A 26,191-nucleotide genomic window follows, 5' to 3' on the forward strand; every position below is an offset into this window, starting at 1 on the left:
ACCACAAAGAAAAGGAGAGTATGACCAGCAAAACAAGACGTTTGATACATGAATGGAATAAACTCAGAGTCGATGAAGGAATCCTCTACCGACACTCTGGAACCCGAAAACAGCTAGTTCTACCAGAAAAGTTAAAACCATTGGTCTTAAGAAATCTTCATGATGACATGGGTCACATTGGTACTGACAAGGTAACCCACCTAGCACGTGAACGATTTTACTGGCCATTTATGCAAAAAGACATTGATGAATATGTGCTGAAGAAGTGCAGCTGCATCAAACAAAAGCGTCCAAATATCACCGAAAGAGCACCTATGGGTTTGATTACTACCAGTTCACCTTTGGAGTTAGTATCCATTGATTATCTTCACTTGGAGAAAAGCAAAGGAGGATATGAGTATATACTTGTAATAGTTGACCATTTCACACGCTTTGCACAAGCGTATCCAACTAAGAACAAATCTGGAAAAACGGCGGCAGAAAAGATCTTTCAAGATTTCATACCACGTTTTGGCTATCCAGAGAAACTCCACCATGACCAAGGAAGAGAATTTGAAAACAACTTATTTCAGACATTGCAACGATTAGCAGGGATTTCTCATTCAAAAACTACTCCATACCATCCACAGGGTAACCCAGTGGAGAGACTGAACCGTACTTTGTTACAGATGCTTCGCACCTTAGAGGAAGAGAAAAAGTCAGATTGGAAAGAACATCTTCCACATATGGTTCATGCATACAATTGCACCAGGCATGAAGCCACAGGATACTCGCCATTCTTTCTATTGTATGGAAGATCTCCTCGTTTGCCAATTGACCTAATGCTCAACCTAAATTTGGAAAAGGAATCAGAACGTCAACCAACATTTACTCAGAAATGGGCATCTAGAATGCAAGAAGCTTACAAAATCGCATCCGAGAATAGCAAAAAATCATCTGCTAAAGGGAAGAAGTACTATGACAAACAGATAAAAGGAGCACCTCTTCAACCGGGTGATCGGGTCTTAGTACGAAATCTCTCTGAAAGAGGAGGACCTGGTAAACTTCGTTCATACTGGGAAGAATCAGTACACAAAGTGGTAGAAAGAATCAAAGATGGGCCTGTGTACAAAATTCAGCCTGAAAGTGGTAAAAAGACTATTCGAGTACTGCACAGAAATCTTTTACTACCAGTAAATGACCTACCAATTGAAGGACACATTCCAAGAGTACCGATGAAACAAAGACAATGAAGTAACAGAAAGGATACCAGAATGGATGTGGACCAGGAGGAGGAATGTTCAGATGAAGAAAGATGGTATTATCCTTATATACCAGAGACTACAGAAAGTCATGATTGTGTTGTGTCTCAACCAAACTCTCAAAATGTACAGAAAATCCCATTAAGTGTTTCTGCTGAAGAGTTCTATCCTACAACTACCACACCCAATCTTGAACAAGAACAAAATGATGGAACAGTAGTTGGCGACCAAATCTGGGCTACAGATATGGTGGGACTAGACACTGCAGAATTACCCTCAGTAAGTCCAGACTTACCTGTGAACCAAGATATGCAAATGGAAAATGATGTTGATGGAGAAGACTCAACTCCTGTCAGAAGATCTACCAGACAAGCTAAGCCTAAAGAGATCTTTACATATGACACACTAGGTCAGCCAAGATACATACCAAGTCAGATTCACACCATACAAACTCCTACAATGCTAGCTACTCCCAGGACATGCCAGGTAGTTAACGTAGCTCCTTGGTGGCAACAAGTACCTATTTGGGTTACTTAAATCACTAAATAGTGTTCAGATACCAATTGACTTTAATGTCGGGAGCCATTAACTGAAGGAGGGGAGAGTGTGACGGACTGGGGTTTATATGGTCACAAAACAGACACCCCAAAGCAAAGTACATATTCATTTTTTTTTTTATATTTCTAAACATCTCCCTTCTATTCTATTAATAACCAGTAGATGGCAGAGAAAGTACACAAACAGAGTCTATATAAGGCCACACACCATGTGACTGGAAATTAAACCACTTCCAGCCATAAAGTCAGTGGTCATATCTCATGCTGTTTGTGTGATTCTTTGCAGGTATGTACTCTAAATTGTTCCTAATCTGTATTAACCTGTGATAGAAAGATTCCTAAACATCTTGAGCAGATGCAGAAAAAGTCTCAGCAGATTTTATGCTATAGTTTTGCTGTGATTAGAAGTTTAGAACAGCATGTGTCAGAAACAAGTGAAAAGGGCATAAGAACATGAAAATACTGCATTAGTCAGAACAAATGTCTATGATAAACACTAAACCTTTCTAAATAGGTATATTTAACCACTTCAGCCTCGGACCAATAAATACCTTAAGGACCAGAGGTCTTTTTCCAATTTTGCACTGCGCTGCTTTAACTGGTAATTGCGCGGTCATGCAATATTGCACCCAAACGAAATTTGCGTCCTTTTCTTCCCACAAATAGAGCTTTCTTTTGATGGTATTTGATTGCCTCTGCGATTTTTATTTTTTGCGATATAAATGGAAAAAGAGCGAAAATTTTGAAAAAAAATGATATTTTCTTCTTTTTGTTATAAGAAAAATCGAATAAACTAAATTTTAGTCATATATTGAGGGCAAAATTTATTCAGCCACATGTCTTTAGTAAAAAAAATGTCAATAAGCGTATATTTTTTGGTTTGCGCAAAAGTTATAGCGTCTACAAACTAGAGTACATTTTCTGGAATTTACACAGCTTTTAATTTATGACTGCCTATCTCATTTCTTGAGGTGCTAAAATGGCAGGGCAGTACAAACCCCCCCAAAATGACCCCATTTTGGAAAGTAGACACCCCAAGGAAACTGCTGATGGGTATGTTGAGCCCATTGAATATTTATTTTTTTTGTCCTAAGGGATTGAATAATGACAAAAAAAAAAAAAAAAAGTTGTCACTAAATGATATATTGCTCACACATGCCATGGTTATATGTGGAATTGCACCCCAAAATATATTCCGCTACTTCTCCCGAGTACGGGGATACCACATGTGTGGGACTTTTTGGGAGTCTAGTCGCGCACGGCATCCCGAAAACCAATCACCACCTTCAGGATTTCTAAGGGTGCAAATTTTTGATTTCACCCCTCACTACCTATCACAGTTTCGAAGGCCATAAAAAGCCAAAATAGCACAAAACCCCCCAAAATGACCCCATTTTGGAAAGTAGACACCCCAAGCTATTTACTGAGAGGCATGTTGAGTCCATGGAATATTTTATATTTTGCCACAAGTTGCGGGAATATTACAAACTTTTTTTTTTTTGCACAAAGTTGTCACTAAATGATATATTGCTCACACATGCTATGGGCATATGTGAAATGACACCCCAAAATACATTCTGCTGCTTCTCCTGAGTACAGGGATACCACATGTGTGGGACTTTTTGGGAGCCTAGCCGCGTACGGGACCCCGAAATCCAAGCACCGCCTTCAGGATTTCTAAGGGCATAATTTTTTTATTTTACTCCTCACTACCTATCACTACCTATCACAGTTTTGACGGCCATAAAATGCCAAGATGGCACAAAACCCCCCCAAATGACCCCATTTTGGAAAGTAGACACCCCAAGGAAACTGCTGATGGGTATGTTGAGCCCATTGAATATTTATTTTTTTTATCCTAAGGGATTGAATAATGACTAAAAAAAATAAAAAATAAAAAATGTACAAAAAGTTGTCACTAAATGATATATTGCTCACACATGCCATGGTTATATGTGGAATTGCACCCCAAAATATATTCCGCTACTTCTCCCGAGTACGGGGATACCACATGTGTGGGACTTTTTGGGAGTATAGTCGCGCACGGCATCCCGAAAACCAATCACCACCTTCAGGATTTCTAAGGGTGCAAATTTTTGATTTTACCCCTCACTACCTATCACAGTTTCGAAGGCCATAAAAAGCCAAAATAGCACAAAACCCCCCAAAATGACCCCATTTTGGAAAGTAGACACCCCAAGCTATTTACTGAGAGGCATGTTGAGTCCATGGAATATTTTATATTTTGCCACAAGTTGCGGGAATATTACAAACTTTTTTTTTTTTGCACAAAGTTGTCACTAAATGATATATTGCTCACACATGCTATGGGCATATGTGAAATGACACCCCAAAATACATTCTGCTGCTTCTCCTGAGTACAGGGATACCACATGTGTGGGACTTTTTGGGAGCCTAGCCGCGTACGGGACCCCGAAATCCAAGCACCGCCTTCAGGATTTCTAAGGGCATAATTTTTTTATTTTACTCCTCACTACCTATCACTACCTATCACAGTTTTGACGGCCATAAAATGCCAAGATGGCACAAAACCCCCCCAAATGACCCCATTTTGGAAAGTAGACACCCCAAGGAAACTGCTGATGGGTATGTTGAGCCCATTGAATATTTATTTTTTTTGTCCTAAGGGATTGAATAATGACTAAAAAAAAAAAAAAAAAAAAATGTACAAAAAGTTGTCACTAAATGATATATTGCTCACACATGCCATGGTTATATGTGGAATTGCACCCCAAAATATATTCAGCTACTTCTCCCGAGTATGGGGATACCACATGTGTGGGACTTTTTGGGAGTCTAGTCGCGTACGGCACCCCGAAAACCAATCACCACCTTCAGGATTTCTAAGGGTGCAAAGGCCATAAAATGCCAAAATAGCACAAAATCCCCCCAAATTACCCCATTTTGGAAAGTAGACACCCCAAGCTATTTACTGAGAGTCAAGTTGTCTGAACGAAAAAAAAGAGATTGATCGGTGGGTATGCCCACCATTAGATACCTCCCTTCATCCACCCACTTCTAATGATGGACATACATGCACCATTTATATATGCCGAAGCATGGGGGCATCCTCCCGCAAAAAAGTTATGCCGCGTACATACGTTCAAACTTTTCCATGGGCAAGCCCCCTGTCGGAATTTTGACCGTATGTACGCGGCATTAGGAGCAAAATCACTCCTCCACCCCTTATGCCCCCATGCTTCGGCATATATGCTCTTTTTTAACTGTGGTGGTGAAATCACCGCCTACAGCACTGGAGTCACGGCTTTATGTATCGTGGGAGCAAACGCTGTTGCTGTCAAGATAAATAAATCCGCGCTGCAGCTGAATGGCGTACCTGCTAAGCAAATTATGGTTAACGTTAAAACAAAGTAACATCCCAGTAAAACCTTACCATACCATACCTGCAAAGCAATTGCCAAAAAAAACAGTAAAAAATAAAACATTTTTTAACACAACCTGTGCCTAAAATATATATATGCCGAAGCATGGGGGCATCCTCCCGCAAAAAAGTTATGCCGCGTACATACGTTCAAACTTTTCCATGGGCAAGCCCCCTGTCGGAATTTTGACCGTATGTACGCGGCATTAGGAGCAAAATCACTCCTCCACCCCTTATGCCCCCATGCTTCGGCATATATGCTCTTTTTTAACTGTGGTGGTGAAATCACCGCCTACAGCACTGGAGTCACGGCTTTATGTATCGTGGGAGCAAACGCTGTTGCTGTCAAGATAAATAAATCCGCGCTGCAGCTGAATGGCGTACCTGCTAAGCAAATTATGGTTAACGTTAAAACAAAGTAACATCCCAGTAAAACCTTACCATACCATACCTGCAAAGCAATTGCCAAAAAAAACAGTAAAAAATAAAACATTTTTTAACACAACCTGTGCCTAAAATATATATATGCCGAAGCATGGGGGCATCCTCCCGCAAAAAAGTTATGCTGCGTACATACGTTCAAACTTTTCCACGGGCAAGCCCTCCGTCGGAATTTTGACCGTATGTACGCGGCATTAGGAGCAAAATCGCTCCTCCACCCCTTATGCCCCCATGCTTCGGCATATATGCTCTTTTTTAACTGTGGTGGTGAAATCACCTCCTACAGCACTGGAGTCGCGGCTTTATGTATCGTGGGAGCAAACGCTGTTGCTGTCAAGATAAATAAATCCACGCTGCAGCTGAATGGCGTACCTGAAAACATGAAAAATGGTTAACAATAACACAGTAAACAGTAAAGTATAAAAAATTTACGACAATAAAAATAAAGACAATAAAAATAAGACAATAAAACGACAACTATTTTTTGTTTTTATATTTTATATTTTTTTTGTTTTTTTTATTTTACTTTTTTTTTTTTTTTTTTTTTTTTTATACACTTTTTTTTGAACTGTAAACTGTAACTGTAACGGTTCGGGTCTCTCAAAATGCGATGGCATCTTGGGAGACCCTGTGTTAGTGTGCCTAGCCTGTGAAATGCTGTACCCTACGCTAATACTTCACTCGTTCATGGTAGCGTTCAAAACACTCACCCTGACAAAGACCAGGATTGCCAGGACAGCGTGGACAATAAGAACGGGTGTCACGCCTATATCCGCGCTTGCTACAGACACGACATCTTTTTTGGGGGGCTCGTTGGGTAGGGGTACTCGGGAGGACATAAGAATAATGCCTCTCATACAGCCGGCTTACTGCATTTGGTTGGGAATGGTGAGGTACAGAACCGTCTGGAAACAGAAGCTCTGTGACAACCTCTCTTTGGAAGAAAAGAAAGGTTAATGTTCCGCCTGAAGCTTTGTATAGCACAAAAGCATTCAGCAAAGCCAATTGAAATAAGTAAGCAGACACTTTTTTGTACCAGCGTCTGGTCTTACGGGAAGTTAGATACAGCGCTAACATCTGGTCATTGAGGTCCACCCCTCCCATATTTTTGTTATATTCGTGGACACAGAGGGGTTTCTCCACAATACCAGTCGCCGTAGAAATTTGGACCGTCGTGTCTGCATGAAGGGAGGTAAGAACGAAAACATTCTTATTATGCCTCCACTTCATAGCGAGCAAATTATTACACCGATAGCAGGCTCTCTCCCCCAGCCTAAGACGGGAATCTACAAGCCGCTGGGGAAAGCCCCGGCGATTAGGTCGCACGGTGCCACATGCTCCAATCTGATTATCAAATAAATGACTAAACAGTGGCACGCTGGTGTAATAGTTGTCCACGTACAAGTGGTACCCCTTTCCGAATAAGGGTGACACCAATTTCCACACTATCTTGCCAGCGCTTCCTATGTAATCAGGGCAGTTCTCCGGCTCTACGTAACTATCTTTACCCTCATAAACCATAAAGCTCCATGCATAGCCTGTGGCCCTGTCACAGCACTTATAGAGCTTGACCCCGTACCTGGTACGCTTGTTGGGAATGTACTGTTTGAATGACAAGCGACCAGTAAACTTAACCAGGGACTCATCAACGCAGACAACTTTTTGGGGAATAAACAAGTCTGCAAAACGTTGGTTGAAGTGGTTTATGAGGGGCCGAATTTTGTAGAGCCGATCGTATTCAGGGTCTCCACGTGGACGACAAAGTTCATTGTCACTGAAGTGCAAGAACCGCAAGATCTGCTCGTATCGTGCCCTGGGCATGGAGTTAGAGAACAGGGGCATGTGGTCAGCCGGATGCGTGGACCAATAAGCCCGCATCCGCATAAATTTATGTGTGCCCATGTTGAGGGAAAGGCCCAAAAACGTCTTAAATTCGGAAACCGTAACTGGTTTCCAATCTCTGGCAAGAGACGGCAACTGGGGATTAGCGGCGATGCGTTGACCAGCATATAAATTGGTTTGGTCCACAATAGATCTATAGAGATCTTCCGTGAGATACAGAGAATAAAAATCGAGTGGCGTAAAATCATCTGTATCCACCTGAATACCGGGTTGGGCAGTGAATGGGGGAAGTACGGGTTCTGCAGAAGTGGTGGGCACCCAATTGGGATAGGCGAATTCTGCAGGAAGGGCACTATGGGTACGACGGGCCTGTCTTTGTCTTCTTCTTCTTGGTGGCAGCGGGACACTACTTGTGCTTGCCACCTCGCCAGCTTGAACTGCACTTATGGGACTCGCCACGTCACCACGTGATACTGCAGTGCTGGATGTACGTCCAGGGTGTACTAGGCCGCTGGTGCTTGCCAGTTCACCAAAAGGATGAGCGGCGCTAGTACTGGCTCTATACTCCATACGAGGGACTTCCGGTTCCTGCACCTCAACAACATCAGAAAATCGGGGTCGGGTACGCCTGACAATAGCAGGGACCTCTTCTTCGTCGTCAGAGCTATCTGACATGGAGGCGCTGTCCTCTACAGGTTCGTATTCTGAGCCTGATTCTGACAGATCAGTGTCTTCCTCTTCACTATCTGTCATGCTCAGAAACGTGTAGGCCTCTTCACTAGTGTACCTTCGCTTTGCCATTTTGGGCTCTAAATTTAGGGGTACAGTAGTGAGACTCACAGGTAAAAAAGCACCTAGCCTGTCAGCGACTGTATAAAACGCTACCAAAAAAAACTGTTAGCGATTGCAGGGATCAGGCCTGACTCTGCGAACGCTGCAGTTATGTGTGTTGTGTTTTGTAAGTGACAGTGATCGATCGATACTGCACTTGGGTGGGCTGGGCTGGGCTGGGCAGAGGGGCAAAACGCAGGTGCTAGCAGGTATCTGGGCTGATCCTGCTAACAATGCGTTTTTTTAGAACCCTAAATTGCTGGGCACGCTAGTATAGATCTGATCAGATCAGATATTGATCTGTTCGGATACTATACCACTAAGGGAGGTGTATGCTTTGCGCGTGGGTGTTAGCGGTGCTGGCACTAACCTAGCACTGCCTGGGGCGACGCAGACCCTTTCTGACCCTAAAACCAAATTTATATCACCCGCCGGGTGATCAGGGGGTTAAACCTTTATTAGGTAATAAATGGCGGGTGCCCTGATGCTATAAAAAGCGAACTACCAAACCAGCGTCACCCGTAACACTTATACGGTGATCACTGGTGAAAGGGTTAACTAAGGGCAATCAGGGGTTAAAACCTTTATTGGGTATTTATATGGGGGTACCTGAAGCTTTATAAAAAGCTGACGGGGAACCTAAATAACTAAATAACTAACTGGCTAACCAGCGTCACCAGTGACACTTATGCAGCGATCGCTGGTGAAAGGGTTAACTCTAGGGGCAATCAAAGGGTTAAAACCTTTATTAGGTTATATATCGGGGTACCTAACGGTATAAAAACCTGGCGTTGAACCTAAAAAAAAACTAGCTTCCTAGCGGGACCAGTGACACTATTGCAGCGATCAGAAAAACGATCGCTTAGTGACACTGGTAAAAGAGGGTGAAAGGGTTAACTGGGAGGGCAATCAAGGGGTTAAACCTTTATTAGGGGGGGGTAGGGGGCTACCCTGGACCTAAAGGGGCCTAACACTAGCTGCCCTGACACTTTTTACAGTCACAACTGACACTAAATGTAGTGATCAATAAATAAATGAACACTGCATTAGTGACACTGTGACTGGGGGGGGGCGGGGGGCCGATCGGGGGGGTGATCGGGGGGTGACTGGGGTGAAATGTGTGCCTGTGTGTACCTATGTGTCAGTGGACTGTTGGTGCACTTACTTGCGTCTTCACTCCTCGCTGTCCGGTTCAAAAAGACCGCCACGAGGAGTGTGACATCACTTCCTCCTCCTGTGTTTACATTTTCACAGGGGAGGAAGTTCGTCACTGGCCAGGAGCGATCGAGAGGGGATGGGCGGAAACCAACGGCCATCCCCTCATCGCCGATCGCTCCGGCACCGAAAGGGACCGCCGTATCTAGCGGGAGGGGGTCCGATCGGACCCCCCACCCGCTAGAAGGCATTCACGTACATTTACGTGATTATGCCTGCCTGTGCCATTGTGTTGACGTACATTGGCAATACGGCGGTCCTGAAGTGGTTAAACCTGATTTATTGGAAATTGCATAGATTTATAGAAGCACATGTTTTCTGTTATTTAATATAGAAAAAAAACTATTGTATGTAAAGCTTATGTATTGCAATATACAGACATGCAATGTGCACCATCTAGTGGTTAAAAAAGAGTACTACCATGAAAATATTTGTATTAAAGCAATGCATTGCTAGTATGATTATTGCACACTTAAAGTGTACCAGAGAGATAAAGATAATTATCTATAACACTGAATAACAGGGATATATATGTTATTAAATTTAGTAATGTTCATTGTTGTAACTACGTGTTAAAATACTTTAGTTAAAATTGGTATTATATATATATTGTTAATGGTTATAAACATGTGACTATAAAAATGTAAAAGATGTATTGTTATGTAAAAATTAAACTACTTCCAGCCATAAAGTCAGTGGTCATATCTCATGCTGTTTGTGTGATTCTTTGCAGTCCACGCCAAGCTGATCACCTTATCTCATCGCGTCTACAATCATCGGCTCTCTTAATTCACATTTTGAGGCCGGTAACAAAAGCAGTGCTGGAAAATAATGGTGACCACACAAAATATTGACACTTTGGGCCCAGTTTGGACATTTTCACTTAGGGCTATACTCACATTTGTTGCCAGCGGTTTAGACATTAATGGCTGTGTGAGTTATTTTGAGGGCACCGCAAATTTACACTGTTATACAAGCTGTACACTCACTACTTTACATTGTAGAAAAGTGTAATTTCTTCAGTGTTGTCACATGAAAAGATATAATAAAATATTTACAAATATGTGAGGGGTGTACTCACTTTTGTGAGATGCTGTATAAGCCTGTAACAAAAAAAAAAGTTGCATCATGTAGAACAATGCCTACTTTACCATAGATGAATTCCCAACCCCAAATGAATGTACATTCTCCGTCCAACAAGGTCTTGCTGGACACAGAGCAAAAAAGGTGTCCCTGGAAACTTTTTTGAAATGTTGGCAGCTATGAACTTCTCCGCAGGATGTGGAAACTTTGCAAAAAGATCTGAACAAATTAATGGGGTGGGAAACTACATGGAAAATGAGGTTCAATATAGAAAAATGTAAAATGATGCATTTGGGTGGCAAAAATATGAATGCAATCTACACACTGGGGAGAGAACCTCTGGGGGAATCTAGGATGGAAAATGACCTGGGGGTCCTAGTAGATGATAGGCTCAACAATGGCATGTAATGCCAAGCTGCTGCTAACAAAGCAAACAGAATATTGGCATGTATTAAAAAGGGGATTAATTCCAGAGATAAAATGATAATTCTTCTGCTCTACAAGACTCTGGACCAGCCGCACCTAGAAAATGCTGTCCAGTTCTGGGTACCAGTCCTCAGGAAGGATGTACGGGAAATGAAGCGAGTACAAAGAAGGGCAACAAAGCTACTAAAAGGTCTGGAAGATATTAGTTATGAAGAAAGATTGTAAGCACTGAACTTATTCTCTGGAGAAGGGACACTTGAGAGGGGATATGATTTCAATATACAAATACCGTACTGGTGGTGACCCCACAATAAGGATAAAACTTTCTGCTGAAGGGAGTTTAACAAGACTCGTGACCGCTCATTAAAATTGGAGGTTTAACCTTAAACCTATGTAGAGGGTTCTTTACTGAAAAAGCAGCAAGGATGTGGAATTCCCTACCACAGGCGGTGGTCTCAGCGGGGAGCATCGATTTTGTTTCAAGAAACTATTAACACCCGAACAACCACAACCTACAGGGATATACAATGTAATACTGACATATAATCACACACATAGGTTGGACTTGATGGACTTGTGTCTTTTTTTTTTTACCTCACCTACTATTTAACTATGGACTTGTAGTTCATAGATCTTTGTGACTGAATGGCATGTCTCTATGGTTGGAGCCTAAATATGGGTGTAACATGGTGCAACAGATGGAGTTAGCATTTAAGGAATACAGTGGTGTCACCTCCCCACCCACAGGCTGCTAACTGGACAACGAAGGAGTAGAAACTCACTGATCAGCTCTGATATGTTGTCAGATGAAAAGCTATATAATAAAACATTTACAAAAATGTGAGGGGTGTACTCACTTTTGTGAGATACTGTATACGGCATAGTGCCAACAATTTATGCAGTGCTTTATATATTGTATGTAAAAGTTTTATTTAAATACATAAAATATATGATTTCTCATACAAGGGACAAAAACACAGCCAGGAAGGTCTTGTTCAGGGGGGCACCAGGGCACTGCACTGGGTGGTCAGGAGGGTAAAGTATGGGGGGGCACCAGGGGAGAGGACAAAGTATAGGGGAGACAGCAGGGCACAGTACTGGGGGTCAGGAGGGCAAAGTACAATGGGGGGCACCAGGGCACAGTATTGGGGGGGGTAGGAGGACAAAGTACAGGGGGGCATCGGGGCACAGTGATGGGAATGTAGATTGTCTAGAGATGTTTTTTTTTCCTCTGATGTCTGTTAAAGTGTGATTTCCAATCCCCACAGGCCTGTGAGATTAGCCCATTGAGACAGTGACACAAAACAACAAAGTCTCCGAGCAAGTCTAATCTTAATTCTTTGGTGTGAATATTTAAAGGGAGCTTTCAGAAAGTACCGCCCTTTGAACGTGTCATACAGATTATCCAATCATATACAAGTACAGCCTACAACAAAAGTGAAACCAGTGATTTCTCAAAAATCATGTGCTTTTCAAGAAACAAAACAACGAAAGAAGATAACAGTAACATGAGAAACTAAACTAGATTAGCAAAACTTGAGCATATCTATTCGTGAAATGGATGTTAGAGAGACACAAAATGGAAACCGAATTTCTTAAAGAATGAAAGCGGTTAAGCTAAATATCCCTTTACACAGTACTGTGGGTCAGGAGGGAAAAGTACAGGGGAGCACCGGGAACCTTGTACTGGGTTTAGGAGGCCATATTACAGTGGGGCAAAAGGGCACAGTACTGGGAGGTCAGGAGGGCAAATTACAGTGGGGCAGTAGTCTATGGAGCAGAAGCTGTTTCCTCCACATACAGAGTTGCAAAGGGAGCTTGCCGTGTCAGATCCTTGATAAGCCCAGTCTTAAAGCGGAGGTCCACCCTAAAGTGGACCTTCCACTCATTGGAATCCTCCCCCCCTCCGGTGCCACAATTGGCACATTTCAGGGGGGAGGGGGGTGCAGGTACCTGTACAGTACAGGTATCTGCACCCACTTCCGGCATAGCTATCTGCGAAAGGGGCGTAGATTCTGCAGAATCTACGCCCCTTTCCGAAAGTCCCCTGCTGCCTGCTGGCAAACACACGGATCCCAGAGACAGCGGGACCATCCTTATTGTGCAGCGCGACTCGCGCATGTGCAGTAGGGAACCGGGAAATGAAGCCGAAAGGCTCCACTTCCTGATTCCCATACCCAAGATGGCGGCGGCAGCACCCGAGAGACGATCGAGAGATCGGCTTCGGGTGCCGACATCGCGGGCGCGCTGGGCGGGTAAGTGTCCTTATTTTAAAAGTCAGCAGCTGCAGTATTTGTAGCTGCTGACTTAAAAAAAAAAAAAACGGCAGAACTCCCGGCGGACTCCCACTTTAAGTACTCAGCCACCTCCCCTTAGGTATCTCAACGGTAAAACAAGGCACACTAAAGCAGGGATTGCAGGGGTCGATATTTGCTTTGAGTCTCGCTGTCTCTGTCCTCTGTGTGTAAAGGCTCCACCCTACATGTTCCCATCTTGCCAACGTGTGCCCCTTTTTTTTTTTTGAGTGGAGTACTGCTGATGTTTTGATGACTAGTTAATCTGGTGCAACTATCCGCAGCTGCTGATTTAACATTCCTTGGAAATACAAGGCTTCTATGAATTGTGGAAACGTTTCTCACGTCTTTCATGTGTTTTAAAGTGTATTTATTCGCACAAATTTGCTATTGATACATTATGTTATTGAAAGTTTTGTGTTTATTATCTTGAGGTTGATAGCACAGCACCAATTGGCACATTTTGAAAATACACACTGGATTTGCTTGCAGCGGATATATTTTCTTCTAGCATAAACTAGCTTCCACATGATTACTATTTTTATGTATTTACTTAGCAATTTTTGTTGTTTTTTCCTTTTTTTTTTTTTTTTTTTTACAGCCGCTTTGGGGGGCTTTGGTAAGATCAGGGATCTTATCATACCCTCTGTCTTTTTTTGAGACAGAGAAAGTGTCATTAGTCCCTTTCTCTACAGCCTCAGCTGCACTGAAAATGAATGAATAGAAGTACTACAGAGGCTCCTATTCATTCACAAACTGAAACATAGTAGACAGTTTACTATGCTTCAATGAGGAATGAACATAGTAGCGATTGGTACAGATCACTTAATGTGTTCATTCAGGATGGGGCTGGTAAACTGCCCCCTGCCCACTCTCCATCCCGAGCACTGCGAAAAATCTCCCGCTCCAGCTACAGGACGGGGGGGGGGGGAGCCAGCCAACAGCGCTGGGGGGTTGAAAGTGGGGGGCACACGGCAGAGGATCAGTGCTTCTGGAGGCTCAAGTACAGGAAGGGGGGTTTGAACAGCAGTGGGGGCTTTTATATACTGAGTTTGATGCTCCTGTGGCTTCCCTGCAGCAGCTGTAGGTGGCGAGAGGGGAGAGGAGGAGAAGTCGTTAGCAAAAGATCCACAAGGGAATCTGTGCTGGGAAGGGGATGTTAGAGCTGGGGGGGGGGGGTCGTGGCGGTGAAGAGCGGCAGGGGTGGGGGGGGTGAGATGGTTGGAGAGGGCCAGGAGAGATGCAAGAAGAGGCAGAGTGAAGGGATGATGTATCGGCTAGGAGTTAGAGCAGACATGGTTGCTGCTATGGACAGGGTAATCACAGGACAGCATACTAAAAAGTGTGGCTATCCTGGCAAATCAGGGACAGTTGGTAAGTATCCTTGGTATGGCAGGTAACTAGAGGAAGAGTTTGCAGGAACCTGACATTGCACCCACAATCCTATGATTTATTTAATCCACTGCAAAAACGTTGCTTTTATCTTCATCACAGGAAATGGTGTCACACCCCCGAATCAAAAGAATATCTGGACTAGACATGTACAAAAGGAAAAAATTTGTTTAGTTTCGTTTTAATTCGTTAATTAATTTCGTTTAGTTATATTTGTTAAATTTGTTTTCGTATTTCGTTTAGTTTTCTGCCGAATTTGAAAAATCGGACACATTTGAAAATATTTCTACCGAATTCGAAATGATTTCAACATGATTCGAAATTATTTCAACCGCATTCGAAACTATTTCAAGCGCATTCGAAAATATTTTGCGACCCGACTTTAGGGCCATGTATCTCAGGTTCACTTGGTGCTAGAAAACCCAAATTTGTATATGTTGTAATGCTAGTTCTATTGTGTTTGCATACCAAATTTGGTGTTTCTAGCTATAATTCACCCCGAGATATGTGGCCCCAAATTTGGGTCGCAAAATGTCAATCTCTGCTGCAGAAAAGTACTTTCATATTGCCCATATCTGGGGTCGCTTGGTGGCAGGTGACATGGCAAGTGGACAATCCACAACTTGGTCACATGGCACTCGTGGCCGGTCACGTGGCACTCGTGTCAGGCCACATGGCACTCGTGTCAGGCCACGTGGCACTCCTGGCCGGACACGTGGCACTCCTGGCCGGACTCGTGGCCGGACACGTGGCACTCATGGCAGATCACGTGGCACTCATGGCAGGTGTCGTGGCAAGTGGACAATACACAACTTGTGGCAGGTGACGTGGCAAGTGGACAATACACAACTTGTGGAAGGTGACGTGGCAAGTGGACAAATACAATACACAACTTTTGGCAAGTGGACAATGACATACAGCATATGCACTTGCCTTGCGATCGACATCTGTGACTTCTTCAATCAGGCATGCTGACAACTTCATTGATACCATAAATAGAAATGAAATAAGATGTGTTTTTTTTGCACTGGTACACTGCAAGTATGAAAAATTTATGTGACAGATATATACAAGTAAGTATAAGTAACTAACCATCTTCCAAAATTTCTAATTCAAATCGAAAAGATTAGAACAGAATAGAGAAAAAAATAATTTAATAGAATAAAATAGAAAGAATATACAACCATCTTCTGAAATTCAAATTTGAATAGAATAAATTAGAATTTCGAATAGTATGAGATCAAATTTTTAAATGAATTAATTTTAAATTTGGATAGAAAAGATTATAATAAAATAGAAAATAGACTAGAAAAACGATAGAACAGAATAGAATATATTATATTTTACTCTGTTCTGTTCTATTGTTTTTCTAGTCTATTCTTTTATATTCTATTAAAATCTTTTCTATTAAAATCGAAATCATTATATACTAAATTCGAATTTCGGAAGATGGATGGATATATATATATATATATATATATATATATATATATATTTCCGACATTTGAATTTCGTATAGAATGAATTCGAATTTGAATAGAAAAGATTAGAATAGAAATAGAGAATAGACTAGAACAATAGAACAGAATAGAATATAGATACTATCTATTTCATTTTAATTTTTTTTGCAGATTACCATTTGTTTTAATAAGATCTCCTGCTGACTATTAGCATCTATTTCATTTTTTGCAGATCTCCTGCAGACTATTAGTATCTATTTCATTTTTTAACCTGATCTCCTGCAGATCTCCTGCAGACCAGAATTTTGAATTCATACTATTCGAAATTCAAATTTATTCTATTTGAAATTTGAATTTCAGAAGATGGTTGTATATTCTTTCTATTTTATTCTATTAAATTATATTTTTTTCTAATCTTTTCTATTTGAATTAGAAATTTTGGAAGATGGTTAGTTACTTATATACATCCATCACATCGACTTCTCATACTTGCAGTGTACCAGTGCAAAAAAACACACACATCTTATTTCATTTATATTACTTTTCTGCAGAAGAGAATGACATTTTGCGACCCGATTTTGGAGCCCCGTAACTCGGGGTCACTTGGTGCTAGAAACCCCACATTTGGATATGTTATAGTGCTAGTTCTACTGTGTTTGTATACCAAATTTGGGGTTCCTAGTTATAAGTGGCCCCGAGATACATGGCCCCAAATTCGGGTCGCAAAATGTCATTTTTCGAATTTGATTCGAATTTCGTTTGAATTCGTTAGCATTGTAACTCGATAATTCGGATGCATCCGAATGTCCGAATAATGAAAATTAGTCCGAATTTCGTTTCGGAACGAAACGAAATGCACATGTCTGATCTGGACAGACTCAGAAGTCTTTTGGCAGATAGGACAGTTCATATATGTATAGTTCATGTGCATTTAGCTGTTGGTTAAGCTTTAACAGACATTAACCTTTATTACTAAATGTCATTCAGGTGTGCGGAAGTGGAGTTGGAGTTATAGGTGTGAGCAAAGGAGCTGAGATAGCTCTAGCCATGGCGTCTTTTATACCACAGATTGCTGCTACAGTCTGCATCAATGGAACCGTGGCAATTGCCGGCAGCACCCTCAGTTACGGGGACCTTGTGCTGCCTGGAATTCCATACCAAGGAGAGAGGACACTTGTAACAACCTCTGAGGCTTATATTATATTTCCCTTATTAGGAGACCCAACAAAACCAGAAAACCAGGCCAGTGTACTTCCAGTGGAAAAGGCCAAAGGTCCCATCCTCTTCCTGGTGGGAGAAAATGATCAGGCCTGTGAAAGCTTACATTTCGCTAGATTGTCATCAGCCAGAGCAAGAAAGTGGGGCAAGATGGATGTGTACATAGAGAGTTATCCCGGAGCCGGACACCTCCTAGAGCCTCCATGTTCTCCTTTCTGTCCTGTATCAAGAGTATCTTCATCACCAAATCCAATACTGTGGGGAGGAGAGCTTGTCCCACACTGCCAGGCTCAGGAAATCAGCTGGCCAATAATGCAGGACTTCTTACGTAAAAATATTCCATGTTCTAAGAAGAGTAAATTGTAAGAAACGACTGGTCACGATAATAAAAATAAAAACGTTGCATGTTTTTATACTTTCCTCAACAGGGATTGATTAGCAGCTGTGGGGCATTAGACCAACTGAAATATAATGCTGGTCATGCATGCGTTGTATCTTAATGAACAAATGGTATTGGTGATGTTTTCAGTGTGTGTCCTCCCAACTGAAACTTTGGGGAAATGGCAATTTTGAACAAAGAGCAAGCAGCTTAAAGGCATTGAAAAGGTGTGAAGCTGACGTATTTTTAACACATAAAAAAAACTATTAGCCCTCATGCACACTAGAAAGCTAAAAACGTCAGATAAACGCTAATGTTTTAGCGTGTTTTGCCAGCGTTTAGGCTAGTGTGTAAGCTATGTTTAGTAGCTGCAGTGTTAAGTAGCAGGGCTGCCGGTGTCCTTAACAACCAGCTGGTGGTTAAGGAGTGAGCCAGGAAACTGGCGCTGTGTTCTTAACAATGGCCCTTTGGGTCTGGTATGGATTTTAAGGGAAACTCCACGCCAAAATAAAATAAAAAGCGCCCCCCCCCCAAAAAAAAATATATATACCAGACCCTTATCTGAGCATGCAGCCTGGCAGGCCAAGAAAGGGGGGATGGACGACCACCCCCCCCTCCTGAACGATACCAGGTCACATGCCCCCTCAACAGGGGGGGTGCTGCCAAGTAACACATACCCAACATGTCAAACCGTAAAACTACATGCACCCGTGAAACTTGGCACACCTGAGTATCCTAAGTTTTCCATAGGCAATACTTTAACAGTCCCATCAGTTTAGAGCAGTGGTTCTCAACCTCAATCCTCAAGTACCCCCAACGGGCCATGTTTTGGGAACTTCCCTTAGATAAAATAGCTCTTATCAATACCATCTTATTGATTTAAAGCAGCTGTGCAAAGTAAAGTGTAGCGCCAGGTTCCTGAAGAGCATGCGCTATGTTTTGTAAATGTAGTTTTTCCTAAGACCATAGTTGGGTCTTAGGGTTAATTTCAGTAAATTATGGTTTCGGCATCAGTTTGGCTGGACTGTACTATGTTCTGCCTGGTCATAGGTGTAGGTGTCACCTATGACAGGATGCATTGGGTACCAATCTCTCTCTCGGAGCCAATCGGCGGGTGCGTTGTCTCGCTGTGTATTCTGGGAGAGGTTACTTAAGATGCTGAGATAAAGTGGTTCTGGGTTTCTGGTCCAGAAACATGTTCTGAATCCCTGGTCCTGTTCCTCCTGACCAGCCCCAGAGGCCCTCATGGACTGGGGTGCGGATCCATCCATTTCAGAGTCTCGGGCTGGCTAGCCCGAGGCACAGTAACTGGAAGGAGGGTTCCAAGGTGGTCCATCTCAGGTTTGGAGAGGCCCAGCAACTGAAAACGCAACCCGGGGAGGACTCCTCAGAAGAGGGCCATGCATGAGGCTGGCTGCTCGGTAAGTGAATCCACATTCTTACGGTATTGCCGGAACGGCTGCAAGATACTGGTACTGTAAGAGAGTTCCTAATTTCATCCTTCTGTTACAACTAAGTTCTCTGAGAGACTTTCTGTTCTATTCTAAAGTTCTTCAACTAAGTCTGTAGCAGAGACTTTGCTAAGCTTAAATCACATGTCGGCTGTTAAATTCACAAAAGGGGATTGATCTGATAGTTGAAATATCCAGTTGCGAATGGCTATTCCCCGGATCACCTAGAGAGAAAGACATTTCAAGTGTCAGCAGTTCCAAAAGTACCTGAGCTTTACTACCCATACCCTCTTTTCCCGACTGAGAGACTGTGTTTTATTCAACGTTCTTTGTAAACAAAAATTCCTAAAGGGATTCAAGTGTCGCTCTCTACAGGTGGGTCATTAACCTCGGGAAACCCCTAGATGAGCACAAAGTGGAGACGGTAATGGTAAGCCCAACAAAAACCAGCTGCTCCTTCAGGGGTCAATGCTACAAAAGGGAAAACCTGAAAACGTGGCCCGTTGGGGGTACTGAGGTTGAGAATCACTGGTTTAGAGTTTACAGTGAATAATGGGCCTTGAATTATCGATCTCACCCTGACGTGTGGTGATCTGTAACCTGTGTAGCACAATCAAAGTTTTTGAGTGTGGGTTATACGAAATGTGAATTTACCTTTGTATTTTAGTGTATGTAGAGGGATGGGTTGTAACTTTAAATTCTTCACATTTTTAAATATATTTTTGTTTTCGCTAGACTTTTTTTTTTTTTTTTTACTTTTTTTTTTTCCATCTTATCGGGGACAAAAAAAAATTCCCTATGTCATTTTTTAGGGCGACAGTATCTTTTAAATTAGGTATCTGGTAATATCTGCAAGTGTCAGAACTGTGTGAGGGTCCACTAATGCCATAAAAGGCAGGGATGTTGTATCATATCTGTGATGGTGGGCGAAGTGCCTACCAATGGTGTTTTCAAGATTACCACCCTTTATCGTTAACATGGTCACGGATTCTCTCCCAAAACATTATTTTAGGCTTGCCCACATAGACTGGCAACCAGCCAACCACACATGAGTAAGTATATAACATCCTGGGTTCTGGAAGGTCCTAATAGCTTCCATATGTACATCACATGAGATACTAAAGAGGTGTACCCACTTATTAACCCTTCCAAATTTATAGCAAACTCTTGTTCATAAAAAAGGGTATTCTTAGTTCACATGATACTGAAATACATGTTCAAGCCGGCCAACTGCATCAAAGTAATCCCCCTCTGGCCAGACCCTACTCTATCAAGCATATTACAACCTAATCTTTGTTAAAATTAAATACTCTTAAGAGCGTGGACATACATTGGCAATATGGGGCAAACAGATGTCTGGAATGAAATGAGCTGTAGACCAAAATCCAACAATGCATGTCCCAAATGAGAAAATACACAAAGTATTTTGGGGGGGGGGGGGGGGTGGTTGGAACACACCTGGCTGTGTGCACAGATGCCTGCTGGTTCTATCCACCCTCCTAGACTGTGTGTGTATATGTGTGTGTATATATATATATATATATATATATATATATATGTATGTGTGTATATATATATATATATATATATATATATATATATATATATATATATATATATATATATATATATATAGTGCTACCCCCCCCCCCCCCCAGGAGCCGCTGTTTATGGTGGGTCCAATGTTCTTACTGTAGCGCTTCCCCCGCAGGAGTCGCTGGTATGTTGCCCGGGTCTTCCCCTACTTATTGCTCCCCAGCCAGCCACAAGGTATTTCCCACAGCCAGCAGCACATACACTTTTGCTCGTTACTCCAATAACTAACCTAGGGGTTTTGTTTTGTTGTTTTATCGGAAAACTTGGATAGTAGGTAAGGGATATAGTGGGATACTCCCAACTTCAACTATTCACACTGAGGACTCAAACTTCCTTTCCTAATGAAACTTGACAAAAGTCCTTGCAAAGGCACATGCAGACTTCACAGCAGCACAGAGCAATGTCCCTTAGTAAAGTAGTGGAAGGGTCTGGACAAAGCTCTAAGAACACTAGCCAGCGTTATTTTTTGTGTGGGCATTCGGCTGACTTGGAGCACAAGAGGGTATAGCTGTCTATGGATTCTTAGGGTCTCCTGCTGGACCTTTAGCAGCCTTCTCTCTCTCTGTCATACCAGACCAGATGCACTGTAGACCAGTGATTCTCAACCAGGGTTCCTCCAAAGGTTGCTAGGGGTTCCTTCAGCATTGGGCAATTTCTGCCTCTCAGATAAGTTTCCACTGACACCATTGATCTTTTTAGCTATTTGTAAGGAGGTAATTCTTCCCAATGACCACAAGTGTAAGGACCATTCTTCCCAATGACCATCACTCTATTGTATCATGAGTTGTAGATTTCTAATTTTTAGTAGGAGTTCCCCGAGACGGATAACTATTTAAAGGGTTCCTCTGTGTTTAAAAAGTTGAGAAAGGCTGCTGTAAACTCTCCCTTTGTCAGTTATGGTAGGTAGGGATGAGCTTTGAGTTCGAGTCGAACTCATGTTCGACTTGAACATTGCCTGTTCAGCGAACAGTGAACAATTTGGGGAGCTGGTGAGTGCGGCAATTTGTCCTATGCACGGAAAACGCACCGGTTGTAATTCAGGATACACCAGGCACTGAGCACAAGCCACTTTTATTGAATTTCTGTGGAACTTTTTTGAAGACATTTATACTTTTTTCTTAATGTTTTTTAATGGACTTTATTGTTTTGTAATGGACTTTATTGTGTGAAGATGATATAAGTTTCATAAGCTTTATATGCACATATTTTGCACCAAAAGCACGTAAGCACTTTTGATTGCACATAGCTGTGAAATATAGAGTATATTTTTTTCAGCATTTTTTTGTTTTATTTACAACCTGCAATTTGCGCTGTAATAATTACATAGGAGTTCATGTAGCACTAGCACTTTAAGAAGGCTGTTTATTAATCTTAGCACTTGTAATTCACATGTAGTATGTATTTTATTTGCTGTCACAGGAGAGCGCCAAAGCTACCACCTTAGTATTCATAGTGAACAATTTGGGCTGTTCGCAGCAAATTCGAAAAGCCGTACCACCCTGTACAAGTCTATGGGAGAAATCTGAAGTGCTAATTTTAAAGGCTAATATGCAAGTTACTGTCCTAAAAAGTGTTTGGGGACCTGGGTCAATGCAAAAAAGGTTTAAAAACAACTGTTTTTTCAGGAGCAGTGATTTTAATAATGATTAAAGTGAAACAATAAAAGTGTAATATTCCTTTAAATTTCTAACTATACAGGATAAGCTGATATACAGTAAGGGGAGGAACCGGGGACAGAATAATACATATAACATTTAAAGGCATATCACAAGGTATGTGAAACATGGCAACATGGATGCCCTGTGAGCATCATATGGGGCACTATACACTCTTTGGCACTTCGAACAGTTCAGACTATATTAGTCTAATTAGTAATTTTTTAACATGTCATTTAAGTGATGGGCTGACACGCTTGCTCCTAAACGCATTGAGCCAACAGATGTTGGGTTTTAACCATGTGTATTCATACACCATCTATCTAATGTGGATTTCCCCATGTATTCTTAATACATTATATCTTAACATGGATTTACAGTGCCTTGCGAAAGTATTCGGCCCCCTTGAACTTTTCAACCTTTTGCCACATTTCAGGCTTCAAACATAATTTTTTTTTATTTTTTGTGAAGAATCACCAACAAGTGGGACACAATTGTGAAGTGGAACAAAATCTATTGGATATTTTAAACTTTTTTTAGCAAATAAAAAACTGAAAAGTGGTGCGTGCAAAATTATTCGGCCCCTTTACTTTCAGTGCAGCAAACTCACTCCAGAAGTTCAGCGAGGATCTCTGAATGATCCAATGTTGTCCTAAATGACTGATGGTGATAAATAGAATCCACCTGTGTGTAATCAAGTCTCTGTATAAATGCACCTGCTCTGTGATAGTCTCAGGGTTCTGTTGAAAGCGCAGAGAGCATCATGAAGACCAAGAAACACACCAGGCAGGTCCGTAATACTGTTAGGGAGAAGTTTAAAGCCGGATTTGGATACAAAAAGATTTCCCAAGCTTTAAACATCCCAGGGAGCACTGTGCAAGTGATCATTTTGAAATGGAAGGAGTGTCAGACCACTGCAAATCTACCAAGACCTGGCTGTCCCTCTAAACTTTCAGCTCAGACAAGGAGAAGACTGATCAGAGATGCAGCCAAAAGGCCCATGATCACTCTGGATGAACTGCAGAGAACTACAGCTGAGGTGGGAGAGTCTGTCCATAGGACAACAATCAGTCGTACACTGCACAAATCTGGCCTTTATGGAAGAGTGGCAAGAAGAAAGCCATTTCTCAAAGATATCCATAAAAAGTCTCGTCTAAAGTTTGCCACAAGCCACCTGGGAGACACACCAAACATGTGGAAGAAGGTGCTCTGGTCAGATGAAACCAAAATCGAACTTTTTGCCCACAATGCAAAACGATATGTTTGGCGTAAAAGCAACACAGCTCATCACCCTCAACAAACCATCCCCACTGTCAAACATGGTGGTGGCAGCATCATGGTTTGGGCCTGCTTTTCTTCAGCAGGGACGGGGAAGATGGATGCAGCCAAATACAGGACCATTCTGGATGAAAACCTGTTGGAGTCTGCAAAAGACCTGAAACTGGGACGGAGATTTATCTTCCAACAAGACAATGATCCCAAACATACAGCAAAATCTACAAAGGAATGGTTCACAAATAAACGTATCCATGGGGTTAGAATGGCCAAGTCAAAGTCCAGACCTGAATCCAATCGAGAATCTGTGGAAAGAGATGAAAACTGCTGTTCACAAACGCTCTCCATCCAACCTCACTGAGCTCGAGCTGTTTTGCAAGGAAGAATGGGCAAGAATTTCAGTCTGTCGATGTGCAAAACTGATAGAGACATACCCCAAGCGACTTGCAGCTGTAATCGCAGCAAATGGTGGCTCTACAAAGTATTAACGCAAGGGGGCCGAATAATTTTGCACGCCCCACTTTTCATTTTTTTATTGGTTAAAAAAGTTTCAAAAATCCAATAGATTTCGTTCCACTTCACAATTGTGTCCCACTTGTTGGTGATTCTTCACAAAAAATAAAAATTTTATATCTTTATGTTTGAAGCCTGAAATGTGGCAAAAGGTTGAAAAGTTCAAGGGGGCCGAATACTTTCGGAAGGCACAGTATATATATTGGGTCCCAATATTTATCATGTGTTATCTTTGTCAAAAAGAACTGTTATGAACTGTGTATTTTATTGCTGATTAAAACTTTTTATCCAGTATATATTTTCCATCTTTAATCTAAGGGATTAGGGGAATTTTTAGATCATACAGGTATCTAATTTTATGTGTGTGTGCATGTATGTATAATATATATATATATATAATATATATTTTTTAATGAAAATTAAATATTTATATGTGATAGTGTGTTATGAATTACCAGTATATGTTTTAGATATAATTACATTTACCTAACATTTTTTGACCCTTTGCGTATCTCATTTAAAGTCCCACCTCTATTTTCTAAGGAAGGAGATTGATGACTATGTCATCGGCTCGTATAAAGTCCCAACCCCCCCGACGCTGAGCACGTGCACTCAACTCTGCTCGACCATGACAAGGCCAGTTCTGAGTGGAACCTGTCGTGTTTAACAGCTGTATGGTCTTGGCCACCGTGCTGCAGCTCAGTTTCAGGGTCTTGGTAATCATCTTATAGCCTCGGACATCTTTATGTAGAGCAACAATTCTTTTTTTTCAGATCCTCAGAGAATTCTTTACCATGTTGAACTGCCAGTGACCACTATGAGAGATTGAGAGTGATAACACCAAATTTAACACACCTGAAACCTTGTAACACTAATGAGTCACATCAAACCAGGGATGGAAAATGGCTAAATGGGCCCAATTTGGACATTTTCCCTTGTTGGGGTACTCAGATTTCTTGCCAGCGGTTTAGACATTAATGGCTGTGTGTTGAGTTATTTTGAGGGGACAGCAAATTTACACTGTTATACAAGCTATACACTCACTACTTTACATTTTAGCAAAGTGTAATGTCTTTAGTAATGTCACATGAAAAGGTATAATAAACTATTTTCAAAAATGTGAGGGGTCTACTCACTTTTGTGAGATACTGTATATACAGGCCACTGATAGGCTAGGAGAGGCAGAGTATAAAAAAGGATCCACCTGCATCATCCCCGATCATCCTGATCCCCCTGCATTACCTTCCATGTCACCCTGATCCCCCTGCATCATCCACCTTTATCTTTCATGTCATCCTGATCCCCGGCATTATCCTCCATTATCTTCCATGTTATCCTGACCCCCATGCATTATTCCACATTACCTTCCATGTCATCTGATACTCCTGCATCATTCATTTTATGTCATACTTATCCTGCTGTATATCCTCCATCTCAATTCCCCTGCATCATTTTCTTTTTTTTAATCAGAGAAGATAATTTTATTGTTGACGCAAGTAGGTAAACACATACAGATATTTGGGTTATATGCTTCTCAGTTATAGACTTTGTCATCACAGTACAGTTTACAGTGCATACCCGGTGTCCCCAAACCTGTGTATCATGTTGGCAAATTAACTCCAGTACTCTACTGGAGAACTGGTATACTAAAACTAATAAATAAAAACAGACATCCTTCAACCCAGAGAGCGTCACACCTGGTGTGAGCTTGTCAGGCCATCAAGCAGAGCAAAACTTTCACATGTATGTCCTACCCCATAGTCACCTTTCCCGTGCATGGTTCCATTAGGTCACCAATAATCTGTTGAGTACAAGCTGTTTGTGGGGCCACCCGCGGGGACTCCAACCATTCCTGCCATATTTTTTATTTATTTTTTAAAATCGGTTTATTAAATTTAATAACATTCAACAGAAAAAAC

At 41.8% G+C, this 26,191-nt stretch overlaps 1 protein-coding gene across 1 annotated transcript in view; it reads left to right on the forward strand.

Annotated features, from left to right (window-relative positions):
- Positions 1-17,769, forward strand: part of LOC143941083 (acyl-coenzyme A amino acid N-acyltransferase 1-like) — a 59,377-nt gene extending 41,608 nt beyond the window's left edge. The window contains exon 3 of the mRNA XM_077463023.1: positions 17,173-17,769. Coding sequence (XP_077319149.1) covers positions 17,173-17,769 — 597 coding nt within the window. The remainder of the gene's footprint in view (positions 1-17,172) is intronic.
- Positions 17,770-26,191: the final 8,422 nt, after the last annotated feature.

Source organism: Lithobates pipiens, unplaced genomic scaffold (genome assembly GCF_037356315.1).
Source record: "Lithobates pipiens isolate NorthernLeopardFrog02 unplaced genomic scaffold, aLitPip1_a1.2 Scaffold_3, whole genome shotgun sequence".
In the NCBI taxonomy this organism is placed as follows: domain Eukaryota; kingdom Metazoa; phylum Chordata; class Amphibia; order Anura; family Ranidae; genus Lithobates; species Lithobates pipiens.